A 16661-nucleotide genomic window follows, 5' to 3' on the forward strand; every position below is an offset into this window, starting at 1 on the left:
TCATCGGAACCTGTACTAAAAATATCCTTATGAATGGTTGTGTATCATGGTTGGTAGAAATAAGCCAATCGTAGGATGGTCGAGAGAAGCTCTCTCCCTTGACTAAAATAATGACGAGAAGGTAAGATTCTATCATTGACCAACTAGTCTTTGATATTGTTGCTTTGTGCATACTTGGATGGTTTATTATTTTAAGACTGATGTGAAGTCGTTATAATCTTGCCAGGCACAAACGTTTTGTGCCAAGTCCAGGGTAGCTTAGAAAAGCTATTGGGGAGTAATAAAATAATTTTTTTTATTATTTGTTTTGATATATAGCAGATAGAGAGGTGATAGCTGTAGTTGACCAATATCCAAACCCAATCCGGCATGAGCCGGATATATTTTATCTGCCTGTTCAAACTTCAAGATAGGTGAAGCAAATTCGAATTGAATGTGGGTAAAAATATGTTCCATCTGAAATCTAATCTGATATAATATTAATTTAAATCTTTCATTCTGTAACTTATAATTATTTTAAAATATTTACCTGATGAATTCCTCTATTTTGTCTTTCCTGTCTGATCCAATCTGCACCATCTAATTTATCCAATCCAATTCAAGATAAGTACATATATATATATATATATATATATATATATATATATGCATTAAATTTTTAATTATAGGTAGATACAAATATTGATCAATCTAGCGCATACCCAATTGCTGCAATGCTTATATAGGTATGATTTATTATATGTTTATTTTTTAAAAATTATTTTATATATATATATATTATTTATTATTTATTTTTCTTTTTTTTTTTTTTTTTTTGTTACTATTGACTCGCAACCCCAAGTCTTTAGGAGGCTTCAGAAGTGCCGCTTACAGCGGCCATGATAACCGATGAACACGACTTAAATTACACGCAACTGTTAGTCAAGGGGAATGAGCTACTTAGCACCGAGGCATGTTTATGCCCCACGATAAAAACATGCTACACTTCATTGGCACCTGGAAAAAATGCAGCATTTATATGAAAGATGAAAAAAAGATTGATCTACTGATTCAAATTTTGAAGCAAATGCATATACATCTACGGGCCAGATGCAAAACATACATCATGATGAATACCCGAGTCTCATCGCATCCTTCGATAACATGGCTTTACATTAACACAAAACTGAAGCCTCATCCCATTTATACGGGATCAGCAGAATGAACCACACAATGATACAACATATATTGAGAAACATGCCTTACATAAATTACAAAGAAACGTACAAGCTATCCATAGACTTTTGACGGCAGAGTTCCAGGGGCACAGAGACGCAAAATCGGTCATCATTTGAACATCTGTAAATGGAAATTTATAAAGAAAGATGGAGATTACCATATCTAATACCAGGTCAATTCAATACAGTGGCATGAGAAGAACTATTGAAGAAAATAGTATTCGAGATCGAAGTTGATAAAGGTGTTTCTAGTAGTACGAGGCATTCGATCAAACTATTAGCATTTCGATCCAGTCAGTGAGGTTCAGAGGTTGGAAAGAAATAAGAAAATAGAATTGCAACCCGGTGAAAATGGGAATGAAGATTTTGAATCTAGTACCAGACTATGGAACTGTACCAAGGACGACGCAATAAGATAGGCAGAGTTTGTATCACAAAACTAGGATCAAAAAGTGGAGGCCTGTGGGTGAGCCATGAAAGCAGCATTAACCTACCATATCTTGGTGGTTTGAGGTTTGAAACAATGTTAAAGTAACTCACATCAACTTAATAATTTTTAACCTTCTTCTCATGTCACTTCATGAGTCATCCAACAGCATGGTTGCTAAAATGATCCCAAGGCATATGCCTTACCAAAAGATGCTGACATGTATGACAACAGAAACAAATTGTGATACCATATTATAATTCTGGTGTTACATGCTGCTTGGTTAAAATCAACAGATACTTTAGCAGAACAGGTGAACTCAGACTATCATTTTAGCTAGAACGAAATGTCAGAAAAAATTGATTCAGCAGTGTCCATTTGCATGCTATACCAAAAAACAAGCAGCATAAGTAGCATCAGGCCATCAGCAAAATTCTAATATGGACCAGGGCCTCCATACAAACAGAGTTGGGAGATTCTTCAACGGTTGAACCAGGAGAAACTGCACTAGCATGAGATAACCGGGTATTGTTACTTGGGTCTAATCAGGGTTAGAAGAAAGCTTGGCTCATAATGTGAGACACAAATTGAACCATCCTCCTGGTAGCATCAAGAGATTTAGCATAAACCAAAAAAGACAGTTATGCCCATGAAAATAGGCTAACCATATCAATCAAGTAAAATCAATTTTTTAAGTCACTTCTTTTTTATTTTTATTTTTTAATAACTATTACTGAGCAAATACCTGGTAGTCTCCTGGCTAGATAGGTCAATGTTAATCATCTACATTAGCAGCGCCTTCATCAGCCTGTTATTTTACTTGCTTGATAATTAGTATGCTACCAGCTCATCATCCACAAGCACCACCAAACAGGGCTACTGAAGTCTTACTGCAGAAATGCAAATATGTTCCAAGGTCCAATCTCTTCTAAAGGAAACACTAGTGACTCTCTGGTAACCTGTGGCAGATATAAAGAAATAAAAGAAACTTCAGACAGCCAATTCATTTAGTTCACTAGATAATATGATAACAACAACTGTAACTTGATGTGAGTAAGAACTTCGAATTTTTGAATGTTTCAGTACCACATCTTTGTTAAAAATAAGGTATGAAGAAATGAAACTTCCTGTAGTTCCCATATGAAAAATGAAACTTCATACGGCAATAGGACAAGAATCCCTAAGGAAACGTTTTATTACCAAGAAATTCAACCGTTGCATAACTTTTCTTGAATTAGCATGCATCATATAAATATTCATAATTTAACTGGCATGCAGCACATAGATTTCCAAACATTTCCTCTGCCAGACATGTATTGAATGTGTGGACGGGCAGGTGCATTGGCATTCATTTGTGATGTGTAAGCATTATTTTGAGCCCACAAACTAAGTTTTACAGGCACTGTAATGGGAACAAGAGAATGTGACGGTAAAACTCACACCTGATTTTAAATATTCACCAAAACAGTGTAAGAGAAACAGAGCAAAAAGCACACATGAGAGAGAGAGAGAGAGAGAGAGAGAGAGAGAGAGAGAGAGAAGAACAGTAAGAACAGCAAAGCTTTTGGAACAAAACTCCGTTCAACAGAAGCATAAATAACTAAATAAGATTAGATTCACAGATCCGAGGGAACCGCAAAAGCAAAATATCTGTTTGACAAAACATGAATAGAATTTAAAAGAAAAACCCAGCAACACATTTTGCTGAGAAAATAAGCATCTCTCCCTTCCATTTTCTCTTTCTATTATATGATAACTCTCACACAATGTGTTCAACTAACAACAGTGAAACAGAAAATCAAGTGGAGCTGACCAATTGCAGATTGAACATTAAATTTTGAAGCACAGATATTGTTATGATCAAGAAAAACAATTTCAAGTGTTAATGAATTGTAACAAGCAGAAACTTTAAACAGGGGATAGAATAAACCCATACATCTAACGAATTTGAAAGAACTTCGTGAAAGTAGCGACCCATGGAAAGATCACAACGAAAACTTCATATCAGAAGATATAGTTCTTACCGCCATGGGAATTCACTTGTGTCTATTCCTGCTCGATGCAGTTCTTCAACATAATGCAATGCTTCTCTACACTCTTCTCTATCATCAAAAAAATCCTTCTTATCACCTTCAATTTGATATGTTTCATGGCCTTTGCCTGCAACAACCTGAAGTGTGTATTCTTGCAAGATGAGGTGACAATCATGCAGGGCATGTATCAAAAACAGTTTAGTGAATGTTTTGGACAATAAATATTTGAATTAGAAAAAAATGTAGAGAGTGGTAAAACCGATAACTGTTGCAGAAGTTCTGAAGGAAAAAAAAAAAAAAGACAGACAAATTTGCACAAAAGAGAAGCATAAGAGGAAGCACCTAATGCTTATCACACTGCAAAAAACATTTATTGAAAGGAACAGCAAAGCAAGCCTGGATTAGTACAAAGATAACTTTCCCTGTATTCATTAAACTTAATAACTCATATTTCTTCCTTAAGTGCCAACATTAAGACTGCAACTTTTGTTTCCATATTTCATTTCATTACATTACATTTTTTGTCAATTTTCTGAGAAAAGGCATTTCTCCAGATTGCTAGATTTAATTGCACTGGTGCAGGAATGAAATAGAAGTAATATTCACAATAATAAGATCCAGACGTTTCCCTTATATTCATGAATAGCAATCAACATGGTTTACTTTGTGTTAAGCTGATTATGTCTTTTATTAACTAACCATGTTGACCCCCGAGAAAAAAAACATGCAGAAAACAAAAAACTACCCCAAGAAAATGTACAACCAAGACTACAAACATGCAAACATATATGGATAAACAAGTCAAGGAAACAATTGAAATGAATTATGATGATAACTGGCAGCACTAAATAATTGACCTGACAATTGTATGAATTAAATAAAGTACTAACCTTTTTCTCAAAAAAAATTAAATACTAAACCAGATGGGATTTGAACTCATGACCTTCAGCAACCTAAGCTCTAATACCAAGATATTTGTCACTTTGACTCCAGAAGTTAGTTTAACAGCTAGGGAATGGATCAACGATGTCTACCTGGCTTAACAGCACTTCTCAAGAGGTCTCTCTAAGAAGTGCCCTATGGAAAAGTACATGTATTAGAACTAGCATATCAATAACTGATAGCTAGTTAGTGATCATTATGCATCCTAATGATGCTAGAGTCTTATGTAATATACTTATCATGATATCTATTGTGACCATTGGTTGGCATGACCAGTTCTTTTCTGCAATCCTGCTAACCAACCCAAGTCCACCAAAAATAAACAGGTTTTGGGTGACGGTATTGTATAAGCAGATTGGGCTTGGGTTACTTGAGACCAACTTGATTGTAGATGGATCAGACTCAAGTTTGGCCACCTACTGAACAAACCCTTGAAAACCAACACTAGTCCCCTACGATAATGGCAATAGGGTACAGGCCATACCTTAGTCAAGGCTCAGTTTGGGTGCCTAGGAAATATCACAATTGATGGTTAAGAAGAGAAAATAAAATATTAAAGAAAAAGGTGGAGCAGAAAACCTGTTAAGGATTCATCATGTTTATTTCTCCACTTTATCTCCTCTCTTTCACCTTACGTTGATGCTCAACCCTCAATCTCCTCTTCATGGGCCTATTTTATATTCATTTTTCAAGAGACACAACAACAAGCAAAGTGCTAATTGAGTTGGTGAGTTAGGCACAAGAATATATGAAACAAATGGGCCTGATATGGGCTTTTCTTTTCAACCTGATTATAAACAGGTTGTGTATACGTTAAAGGAATTTTAGCCTAACATGAGCATGGCATGACCCTACCCACTGCTACTCCTAGTTATGAGTTTGATTTGAAACTACAGATAGTCTTCTTTATAATTGCTAATTTATGAGTGCTCATTATCTTGACTGTTCCAAAAGAAGATGTGGGGATGCATATTATTCTTTTAGAGCTTAATGAGAAGATTCATCTACTCTAAGCACAAGATGCTATCTTGGTCTTAATAGTTGTACAAAAACTTGATAATTGGAGCCAAGTAATTACCCAGTCTGGAACTGACAAGCTAAATTCCTGAATAGGTTGTGTCGGGTTGAAATTTTTGAGCACTACGTCCCAGAAAATGCACCAAAGCATGACCAATAGCAATGCAGCAAGAAAATGAGATATTTCAGCAAACAGATTGGCAGTCCAATACAGTGAATAACCTGGTATTCCAGACAACAGCAAAATAATCACCTCTTTCATAATATTAAAAGATGATTAAAATTCTTAAGCACAAGGAGTCAATGGAGCACCTTGTGCATGCTATCAAACTTTACATAACCTCCAACGATGCTCAACTGCCCAATACAAAGACCAGATGTCAGGAATGACTAGCTTGCCTTTACAAGGCAATTTGAGAAAAATAATCACTTTGCGTACTTCTGCATGGAAGAACACCAACATGAAGGTATGTCTCATGTCCTTGTATGAAAACAGAAGTTTGAAGCTAACAAAAGTAACTCCATACCACAAAAAGGGTAAAATAGTTAATTTATTTGCAAAAGATGCTTCCATGCATACAGAGGACACAGACAAGAGATCTATGCACACAGACCCTTCCTCTGGTCTCATTGAGGTCTTTAATGAGGTCTCACAAAAATTTGAAGTTCCTAAATGTCCTAAGGCATGTTTAACACTCTAGGGGCTAAATTGTAAAATCACAGATCTGACCAGAGTCTGTACTCTGTAGCAACCAAAACTATAGGACCTCCCTAAGGGTGGGAGGCCACAAGCGCCAGCCCTCTTCAATTTGTCTTTTCTTGATACTTCTCCCAATATAAAGGGGAGAAAGCTTGACTAAAGTAATATACACATGCCCTCCCTACCGCCATATGCCTAAATTCTGCAGTAAAATGCCCTGACTTCCCCAAGCACAAGTCATGAACTTAGCAAAGACATGATGCTAAATCCCCTGTTGCCATGTGTCGCTTCCTCAATGTGGCATAAAAGGCCACATGGTGTAAAATTAGATTTCCGCATTTCATACTTACTCATGTACAACGACCCATCCATATAGCAAAAAATTGAATTTCCGTGTCATGTGAAAAGGTTTAAAGGTACTTAGATTTCTCATATAGAACCACCCTTGTTGCAACATGGCCATGGTCAGAATCAGGAGTCAGAATTCATAACTTTCTAGACAAGTATATATTCTAAAAATTGTTGAGTTTTAGCTTGGTTATGAGTCTTTTCTCAAGTCAAATTTAGTTAAAAGAGTCATAGCAAGAGTCTTGGATCCTCACAGTAATTTAAGAATGATTTTTAGGACTTATAAGCATATTTCCCCAGTTGTTTTTGGATATTTGAACAGAGCTCTATGTGTAAGCATGAACTTTGAAACAACATTCTAAATCTCGTGGGATGGGGCCGTCCCAGTTTACCCATGGGATAGGACACACCAACATCATACCCTGTCCGGATGCCTAGGACAGGAGATGTTCCAAAATGAGCCAATCGGGACAATGGCAAAATAGTCCTATCCTGACAATTGGGATGGTATCCTATCCCAATGTCCTGTGGGACGTCCCGCTGGGATCAGATTCCATGCTTTGAAAAGATTATGCCTGATTCTTCAAAACTTTTTTCCTTTTTTTTTTTTTTGATGAACTTCACATATGATGCTTTCTCTTATTCCTCCCCTTCACTCTCTTTCTTCTTCTCTGTAATGTCTTGCCATGCATCAGATATGCTACAGTCCTCAACAAGGTTGTGGCAATTCATTACACCTCTCACTACTTCTGTTTATATTCTTACTCTCTGCTGAGTCTGACCCAGCTGCTTTTTTCTTTAAAAAGCCATGAAGCACACAACCAATCAACCTTGCTGCCACAAATTTGCTTTCACATCATTAACATAAACTCTTGATGTGAAGCAGTAGAATCAGTATCAGTAACTATTGAAGTTTAAAGTTCTATAGACATCTAGGATCTTACTATGAGATTATTCAAACTATACCTCTTAGATAGATATGAATATTGATAGACAAGCATTTGCCCTTAAAGAAAACTTCCTACGAAAAATCTTGAAGAATTTAAATACATGTTCATACCTAAGTAACATCACATATAAAATTTACAATTTCGCACAAATAAAAGATGCATGATGGATTTTTATAAAAATAATCTAATAACTAACCAAGATGCTACCATAGTGGAGTGAGAAAGAATTCAAAAAAGCTTGCACTGAAAAGGTGGGGATGAAGGGAAGATTTATAAAATTGATCCCTTATAGGCAGGTAGGTTAAGGTTCTGGAATATGGTTATTAATAAATTTTTCAATAAACGTTTTACATCAAAATGTTGATTGCTTCTGGTTTTGTTATTTTCAGGTACAATTGGAGAAGAAAATAACTTAAAGGATGGGCATACTGAACTTACAACTATATCACCTTCCTCACCCATCGCAACAGCAGCCCTTACAGCTACTCTTCTGATGTCATGTAAGAAAAGTCTGTGGCCATTTGGGAGGGGTGGGTAGTAATCATTTTCGCCATATTTTAAATAATCTTGCATGCTCCATCCAACACCAGCCAACATGTCATCTAAGATATCCACTGGTCAAAAGAAAGCAAGGTGTAGACATTAACACTAAAACTAAAGTTGGTCATAAAATCAACAATTTACAAACAGATCTTTTTTGGGGAAATACATAGACAAATCCCGTTAAATTCAGATTTTCATCTTGCAGTCTAAGATACTTACATGGATCTTCATTCATTGGATTATCAGATGTCAACATAACCACATCACTTTTGTCTGTCGCAATTTTTGTCATTAAGGGTCTCTTTCCTCTTTCACTTTCACCGCAACATCCAAAGACTGTACATAGTGCATCAGTGAGCAGATAAGCTTTTATTAACATAATGAAAGGTTCAACTAAAATATTACCATTTTTGAGGCCATAGTATTGTTCAATGTGAGTTTCAAGACTTCTAACCACTACATGCTATCATTTTTTTCAAAAAAAATCTCAATGATTTCATCCCTTTATTTTCTATGAAAACCTCACTTGATGAATCTTACATGATGCAATCAACTTTATTTTGCCCTTTAATGGATGGACCATTCAGATTTATGTTTCGAACTCTTAGAAGTTCTCGAGATCCCCATGAATATCCCACTCAATTATTTTCCCTGCTACACTTTCAGAATTTTATTGTAAGCTTTCTATCTTTCTTTTAGGCATCATGTACTCAAGTAGCACGTCAGCTATGAGCAGCATTTACCTTTCTCTTCTTATGAACATTTTCTTGAAGGGAAAGATGGAAATATCTAGTTAATTTTTCAACCTATAAAACTGAAAGATTTGATTTATCCAGGAGTCAGGTTTAGCTTTTGTATATTGCATAAAACTTTTGCTACTAGTAATAAGGTTTTACATCCTAACAGAATGGGAGACGTTCCAACCGTCCCATCCCATTCCTATGAGAAAATGGGAACCGAAAGTGTCAAGACCCTAAAACCCATCCATGTAGGGAGAGAAGAAGAAAGAGGAAAGAAAGAAAGGAAGACAAATCAGAGAAAAAGTGAAAGGAAAGAAGAAGAAGAAGAAAAATAAAAGAAACAAAGAAAGGGAGAAGAAAAAGAAAAGAAGAAAAGAAGGAAGAAAGGAGAGAAAAAAAAGAAGAAAAAGAAAAAAAGAAAGAAAGCAAGAGATAAGAAATATAAAGCAAAAGGAAAGAAAAAAAATGAAGGTAGAAGAAAAGGAAAGAAAAAAGAAAAAAAAAAAGAAGGAAGAAAAGAAGAAGGGGAGAAAGACGAAAGATATCTACTAGGATGTACGACCGAGATCGTAGCTGGGACGGGATGGGACAATAGGACATCCCGTTCCATGAAGATATTGCAACACCTCCCACGGGATTTAATACCTTGCTAGTAATCTTGAATCACCACATTCATTGGAGTAGTACTTAATCAATTGACAACAAAAAACATTCTCAACAATTATCACCCCTTTCATTACGTTTATCACTGATTCACTAGAATTGTTGAAGGAGCTTCGAGTAGACTTAGCAGCATATTTCCAAATTTTCTCTTTAGGCTTTTAGCTGCAGCATCAATCCATTTGTGGTGAATGGCTGAAACTGGAAAGATGAAGTTGGATGGACTTATGTTTGATGTTTCTTTTAAAGAAATGCCAATGAACATCATATAACACTAAGGATTGTATGTTATTTATCCATGTTTTGTTTAGAGATCATCCACAAAATAAACCACATCCTACGTTTTGGTATTCAAATTGCATGCACATATACACCTTGTAGCTCTTTAAAACATGGAACAAACTACACTCTATTACTCTTTACTTTGACATGGACCAACTGAAGTATCCACTTCTGATGCCAGCTATAAAATTCACATGCTCAACGTAGCTCTTTTCTTGAGCAAAACAGTGGAGGTCCACCTCATCATTTCATTGAGTAATGAAATAGAGATGCAAGGGCGGGGGTCAGAAGCACCTATACTCATTTTAACTCTTTGAAATTTACACGGTCATCCCATATTTGACAGGAAACAGTTTGGATAACAGGATGCTGATGATGATTGCTTCTCAAAAAAGATAGGATGATGATTACTGTTGCTCTTTAAAATCTAGAACAGATACTTATTTGTTTTTTTAGGGTATTTTTCTGAGAAGTTAAAAGAAGCATTTCAATCACACTCTAGTAACCAACTCCATGCATTACCATGAAGTGAAAAAACTAATAAAATGAGTCTGAAAAATGCTTGAAATAACAATGCAGAAAAACAGCATACCAGTAATAATTCTCCTAGGGCCCAGTTCTCTTGCAGTGTCCAGAAGTCTAGATAGAGCATCAGGTGTCCGAGCATCATCCACAATTACAGCAAATGCTTGCTCCTCATCTATAAGCTCACACCTACCTGGAACTGCATCCACCTCTTCAATCCCCATCACAATGTTCTCCAATGGTGCCCCAACTGCAATTCCGACAGCAACAGCTGCAAGAATGTTGTATATATTGTGCTTCCCAAGCAATCCAGAGGAAATCTCCAGTATCCCCTGAGGTGTCTGGACCAAAACTTGTGTCTCAAACAATGAAAGCTCAAACTTTAGAGCATGCACATTGGCATTCTTGTTCTCCAGGGCAAAAGTCACAACAGGAACATGTGGATTCCCCTGTGCAATAAAGTATGGTGCATTTGGATCATCAACGTTTACTACTTTCCGGTGCCGCTCTGGATCAACCATCCGAGCAAACAGCTTGCCCTTGCTATTCCTGTACTCTTCCTCACTCCCATGGAAGTCAAGGTGGTCCCTTGTAAGGTTTGTAAAGACAGCAATATCGAAGTCAATCTCATCGCACCTCCCCTGTGCCAACCCATGAGACGAAGCCTCCACTACAGCTGCCTCGGTTCCATTGTGGACCATTTGTGCCATCAGTTTCTGGACTGCTACTGCATCAGGGGTCGTGTCCGAAGCTTCCAACTTGTAGTCCCCCTGAACGTAGTACCCCAAGGTGCCCAACATCCCAGTCCTCAACCCCATTGCCTCATACATGGCTTTGATCAAGTGAGTCGTCGTGGTCTTGCCATCAGTTCCAGTGACACCAATTACTGACATGCTCTTCGATGGATGCCTGTAAAAAGATGCAGCAAGGACGGGAAGCACCAAATCAGTGTCCTCCACAATGACAAGAGCCTTGCAGCCCAGCGTCTCATCTATATTGATCTCCTTATTAGCCACCACTGCGACAGCTCCTCGCTTATCAGCCTCAGTGAGAGTGTCAAGCCCGTCACTCTTGGTGGAACCGTTACAGCAGACAAAGAGGTCCCCGGCGGTGACCTCCCTCGAATCATGCTGAATTCCGGTGATCGAGACCTCCAAATCGCCGTACACCGACACCGGCACGAGCCTGCTATCATCCAGAAGCTCGGCCAGCGTCATCTTGAACTTGGGCTCCACAATCCGGATCGGGGACTTGCCAAATGCATCCACATCGAGGTCGAATCCCGGAGGCAACGGCGCTCCGTTCGATCCCGAGCCAGGCGCGGCAGAGGAATCGTCCTCCTCTTGGTCGCGCAATTTGATGGGGTTCTCCTCAACGGGCTCGTCCTCGGAAAGGACGGTGAGGCCCTGGAGCTCGCGGATCTCGTCGAGGTCGGCAACCTCCTCGGGTGTGAGCTCGTCAGGCCCTCGACAGGCGGCTCCTTTTTGGGGGGATTGGGCTCGAGAAGGCCCTGGCGGACGAACTCCTGGCGCTTGAGGGCGATGGCGCGGTCGATGTCGCCAAAGAGGTCGTCACCGGAGGAGGTGGGATCGCCGCCGGCGGCCGAGGAGGAAGCAGGGGTTTCGGGAGGGTCTTGTTCGTTGGCAAGGGCGGAGAGGAAGAGGGGCTCGTCCTTCTTGAACTGCTCCTCCTGGCGGCGGCGGGCGCGGGCGACCTGGCGCTCGAATTGTTGGAGGCGGGAGACGCCATGGGAGGCGTCTTCCGGGGCCTCTGGGGGTTCGTCGTCGGAAGGGGAGGGGTGGAATTTGCCGTCGGGGCCGATGGCGGAGGCGGGGAGGAGAAGGAGGAGGGGGCGGCGGCGGAGGGAGAGGAGGAGATGGTGGGGAGCGAGAGAGGGAGAGAAGTGGAAAGGGCGACAGGAAGAAGAGTGGGGTAAGGAGAAGGAGGCGAGGGAGGGAAAAGGGAGAGCCATGAGAGAGGGAGACGGAAAGGGCCTTAAGGCCTGGGACGTCGAGGTTTAAGCTTTTGCGGATGAGGGACATGGGTTGTATCTTTCGAGCGAAACAGGGATTCACGTTCCTTCGAGCCAATCTACCGTTGGATCATTCAATAGTCGCTTCCAGATCTGTGAAGTAGATGGATGAAAGAGCTCGAGTGCTTTCAAATATGTGCCGTTAGAAAAGTCGTAAGAAAATATTTTAAATTTAGAGGCATATTCTGCTTGAGTTTGCTGCATGAATTTTATTCCGTGGGTTGAGTGCTGCGTTTTATGTTTCAATTTTTACTTTTATTCTTCAATTCACCATTTGTTGAAATTTATTGTACTCATTGATCGAGGATTTCTTCCAGATTATATGAAATTATTTAGGAGATCGCATCAATACCATTTTATTGTCAAGAGGCAGAATACTTATCGGCGATTGTGCAGTTTGTCACGGCCCAGCCCATAGGGCTCTTGGGCCTGATAAAATCTGGAGAGCCCAACGGGAGGAGGAGGAGGACTCCGGTTCGGAGTCTTCCTCCCCTCCGACTCCAGTGAAATCGGACCCATAGAGTCCGGCTTAGGGTAGGATAGCTCCCCTATAAAATCCTCCTTTCCTCTCTTAGGTCTCTACCAAAGAATTTTGGAGAGATTTTTAAGAAATTTGAGAGATTTTTTCAAGAAGATCCGCGGATTCTTAGACGGAGAAAAAGGAAGTCGCTGGAGCTCTTCTCGACCGTCGGAGCAAGGTAAGCTCATTCCTTGATCTTCTTCTTTTCTTGGATACCCTCCTTCCTCTCTCCCTTCCCCTCCATTCCACGGCACCGTGCATCCTCACCGATCGTCAGGTTCATCGAAAAACCCACAAACTATGTAATTCTGTTTTGCTCTGTTTGGCCAAACCTTTTTCTCCTCTTTTCCGACCACTGGTACCGCCGTCTACGGCATCTCACCTGTAGGATAGGACTTCATCTCTCTATCCCTTTCTCTGAGGGTTTTGGCCGTCGGTGACTGACCAATGACCAGAAAACAAAAGAAAAAGTAGCGATCCCCTATTTTTCTGATCTCTTCTTGATTTCTTGCCGGCCGAACTTTGCCACCGGCCATCCCTTGCTCCAGTGCCGCTCCACTTGCCGCCGGATATCCGGCCACGTCGCCGCCCTTCGTCGAAGCCGAGCCACCGAGCCTCCCCCCAGTCTGTCCCCTGTTCAGCCAAGGAAGAGGAAGAAAAGAAAAAGAAAAAGAATGAGAGAATTTTTCTCTCCCCTCTCTCTCCCTCTTTTTCTCTCTCTTCTCTCTCTACTTTCTCTCTTAAATTCTCTCTTTACTTCCTCTCTCTAGGGTCTTTCTACTCTCTCTTAACTACATCATAGACTCTAGGATAAACTTGAGATAGAAGTAAGATGACCTCAAATCACTTTGAAATTCGTGCAATATGTTGGATCTCAGTCCGATCCTTATTTGAAATTTATAACATCTACTCATAGTTAATCCATATTGAATCACTCTAATATGATCTCTGATAATTTCGATCATGATTATCTCATTTGAAGGATACTCTCTCCACTTTTTCTCTACTTTTCTCTCTAAAATTTTTTCTCTCTATAATTTTCTCTCTCTTCATAGATTTTCTCTCTCTAAAAGTCTTGTGGACCAATGGAGGGTCTAGATACTTAGACAAATCTAGATTTTGGATAATCCTAGGAGAAGTCCTGAATTTATGTTATTAGAATCGATTATCGATAATTTCTCCATATATGATTTTTATATTTGATCAGGATCACGAAGAGATACGATTGTTTGCATAAGATATCGAGTAGAATATTTTATTTTTAAAATTTATAAATAAAAAAAAATATTGATTTCTATGCTTGGATCTATCACCGGTAAAGATAAGAATCCCTATACATGATCACTATTATATATCTATTTTACCGTTGGTCTTGCATCATTGATTTTGCATCATTGGATTTGAGATCGATGAATTTGCTATATCCGAGACACCGTTATTTGCTTATATGATTTTTGAGCATGAGTATATTATATCAATATATATATATATCAGTGATTAATAATATGATTATATGGATATGACATATCTAATTTGATCACAGTGTAAATCAGAATTGATTTGGTAAAATCAACATATAATGATTAAATGAAAAAGAAATATGATTTGGACTAGGCTTGTCATGTAGAACAGTCCGTCAGGAGCTTATGCCTGAGACAGTCCGTCAAAAGCTTATGCCTGAGACAGTCCCCACTGGCTTATATGTGGATCAGCTGGCCAGGAGTTCATACCTGGAACAGCCTCCCACGGGCTTTCGTACGTGGGACAGCCGGTCAGAAGTTCATCCTGGGACAGCCTTGAAAGACTTATAAGAGAAAAATTGTTCGGATGCTGACTGAGGTATAGACTTGGTTAGTCCAAAAGCAAAAAAAAAAAGAAAAAGGTTAAAAATCATGTGATAATGAAAAGAGAAATGAAAGACAAGACATGAAACAATCGTTGAACAAAAATATTTCACCCATTAACATATGATGATGCATCTCTTTTGTCAAGACAGATAATTTATAGATGTTTACATTATTCCAGATATTGAATATAAAATTTTATATTTTATTGCTTATTCTTATTTTCATATTATATTATTATATCAATATGATATGAAAATTCTTATTGGGCTGTAAAGCTCACACCCCTCCATTTCTCTTTTTCTTCTCAGAGTTATAAAATGCTCATAATTGGCTATGATATGGATGTGTGAGTGAGTGGATGCATAAATAGAGGATTATTGATATCTGACCAGAAGATTGAAAAAATTTAATTTGTAATTATGTAAGTTTTACTAATTATTAAAATTAGACATTATGGATGTTGAGAATGTAACAAATTATTTTAGGTCTTGCATATTCTTTAGAATTTGCTCTAAAAAATATGCGACTATTATGTATTCGATCCGGATGTTAGGTTTGGGATGTGGAAATCTTAACTGATGAGAGTAGGCTCCAACGAATCCATGCTATTGAGTCTACTGTGTTTATGCTGTTTTTCACCGTGGAGCGTGACACAGTTGAAATCTTAACCGGTGAGGGTAGGCTCCAACGAATCCATGCTATTTAGTCTACTGTGTTTATGCTGTTTTTCACTGTGGATCCAACTTTGCCAGGAAGCAGGTCTTTTCTACTGGTGCAGCTTCATCCGGAAGTTTCTTTCTATTGTCTATTTCTTGGTAGTGCTGATGGTGCTTGTTAATCTCTTCTTCTTCTGCTGCTTTTAACCTTCACCAGGTTGGTTCATGGTGTACTGGAGCATGTGTTTCCTCTATTATGGGCTGATTGGGCTATGAATGTTGCAGTTCTTTTACCTTTTTGTTATACCCTGAAACTGGCTTGCAGTCCTTGGGATATGTCCTGCCATGTACATGTTCTGCTTTATGTTGTTTTAAACATGAGCTCCTTTTCCTATCAAAAAAAAAAAAAAAAATGAAAAAAGAATCCATGCTATTGATCGATTCAGCAGGGTGGAAGTTTTAAGATTGATATTGCGAGGTCTGTAACTGTAGGGCTGGATCAGACCTAACTCTGCAAATAACATATGAGATGAATCAAGTCTAAAGTTAAAGTGAGTATTATTGATCCAAGAACTTATATATGACATCCTGAATTTGGATCCCACATAATTATCAGATTACTACAATTCAGCGAGTGCAAGACACCACATGCAAGAAATATGAGCTTACTTAGACACAAAAATATGCCAACCATCTGCCTAATATGAGTAAATAGAAGTTTCCTTTTCATCTCACGAATTCTCTAACTGAAGTCTTGCAAGCCTCTAAGATGATTTTGCTCATCAGGCCAACCAGTTTATCAGCTAGGGCCACAGATCAGCTCCTTTCAAATGATGAAAAAATTTAAACATGTCTTATTGTCTTTTATAATGATAAGTATCGCCTATTAGTCGCTTGGATCCGTGGCGCAATGGTAGCGCGTCTGACTCCAGATCAGAAGGTTGCGTGTTCGATTCACGTCGGGTTCAATCCCACCCCCCCAGTTTTTGGTTTTCAAAAAAAAATTGCAACAGATGCGAAAAATGTTCAATCAAGCAGTAAGATCATAAAATCCTTTTATTTAAAAAAAAATCCAGATCTAAAAAAAGTTGGATCATGCCATCGGATGAAAAAACAATAGGTTAGACAATCAGTTTTTAATTTTCTTAAAAAACCTTCTACATCTGAAAAAAGTTTTATCATGGTATAAGATGATAAAGTCCTTTTTTTTTTCCCATGTTGC

The 16661-nt window shown here is 38.7% G+C and overlaps 1 protein-coding gene and 1 non-coding gene across 2 annotated transcripts; one reads left to right on the forward strand and one right to left on the reverse strand.

Moving 5' to 3' along the window:
• Positions 1-1024: 1024 nt before the first annotated feature.
• On the reverse strand, positions 1025-12394 carry LOC105042904 (UDP-N-acetylmuramoyl-L-alanyl-D-glutamate--2,6-diaminopimelate ligase MurE homolog, chloroplastic). Its single transcript, XM_029263922.2, is given in 7 exon segments — positions 1025-1338; positions 2390-2603; positions 3669-3814; positions 8073-8248; positions 8397-8513; positions 10452-11846; positions 11849-12394. Coding segments are annotated over 6 exon segments (2361 nt in total). The 5' UTR covers positions 12357-12394; the 3' UTR covers positions 1025-1338; positions 2390-2584.
• Positions 12395-16335: 3941 nt separating this feature from the next.
• On the forward strand, positions 16336-16407 carry TRNAW-CCA (transfer RNA tryptophan (anticodon CCA)). The gene has a single exon. It is a non-coding gene; the product is annotated as a tRNA-Trp (tRNA).
• Positions 16408-16661: the final 254 nt, after the last annotated feature.

Source organism: Elaeis guineensis, chromosome 4, assembly GCF_000442705.2.
Source record: "Elaeis guineensis isolate ETL-2024a chromosome 4, EG11, whole genome shotgun sequence".
NCBI classification, from domain to species: Eukaryota; Viridiplantae; Streptophyta; class Magnoliopsida; order Arecales; family Arecaceae; genus Elaeis; species Elaeis guineensis.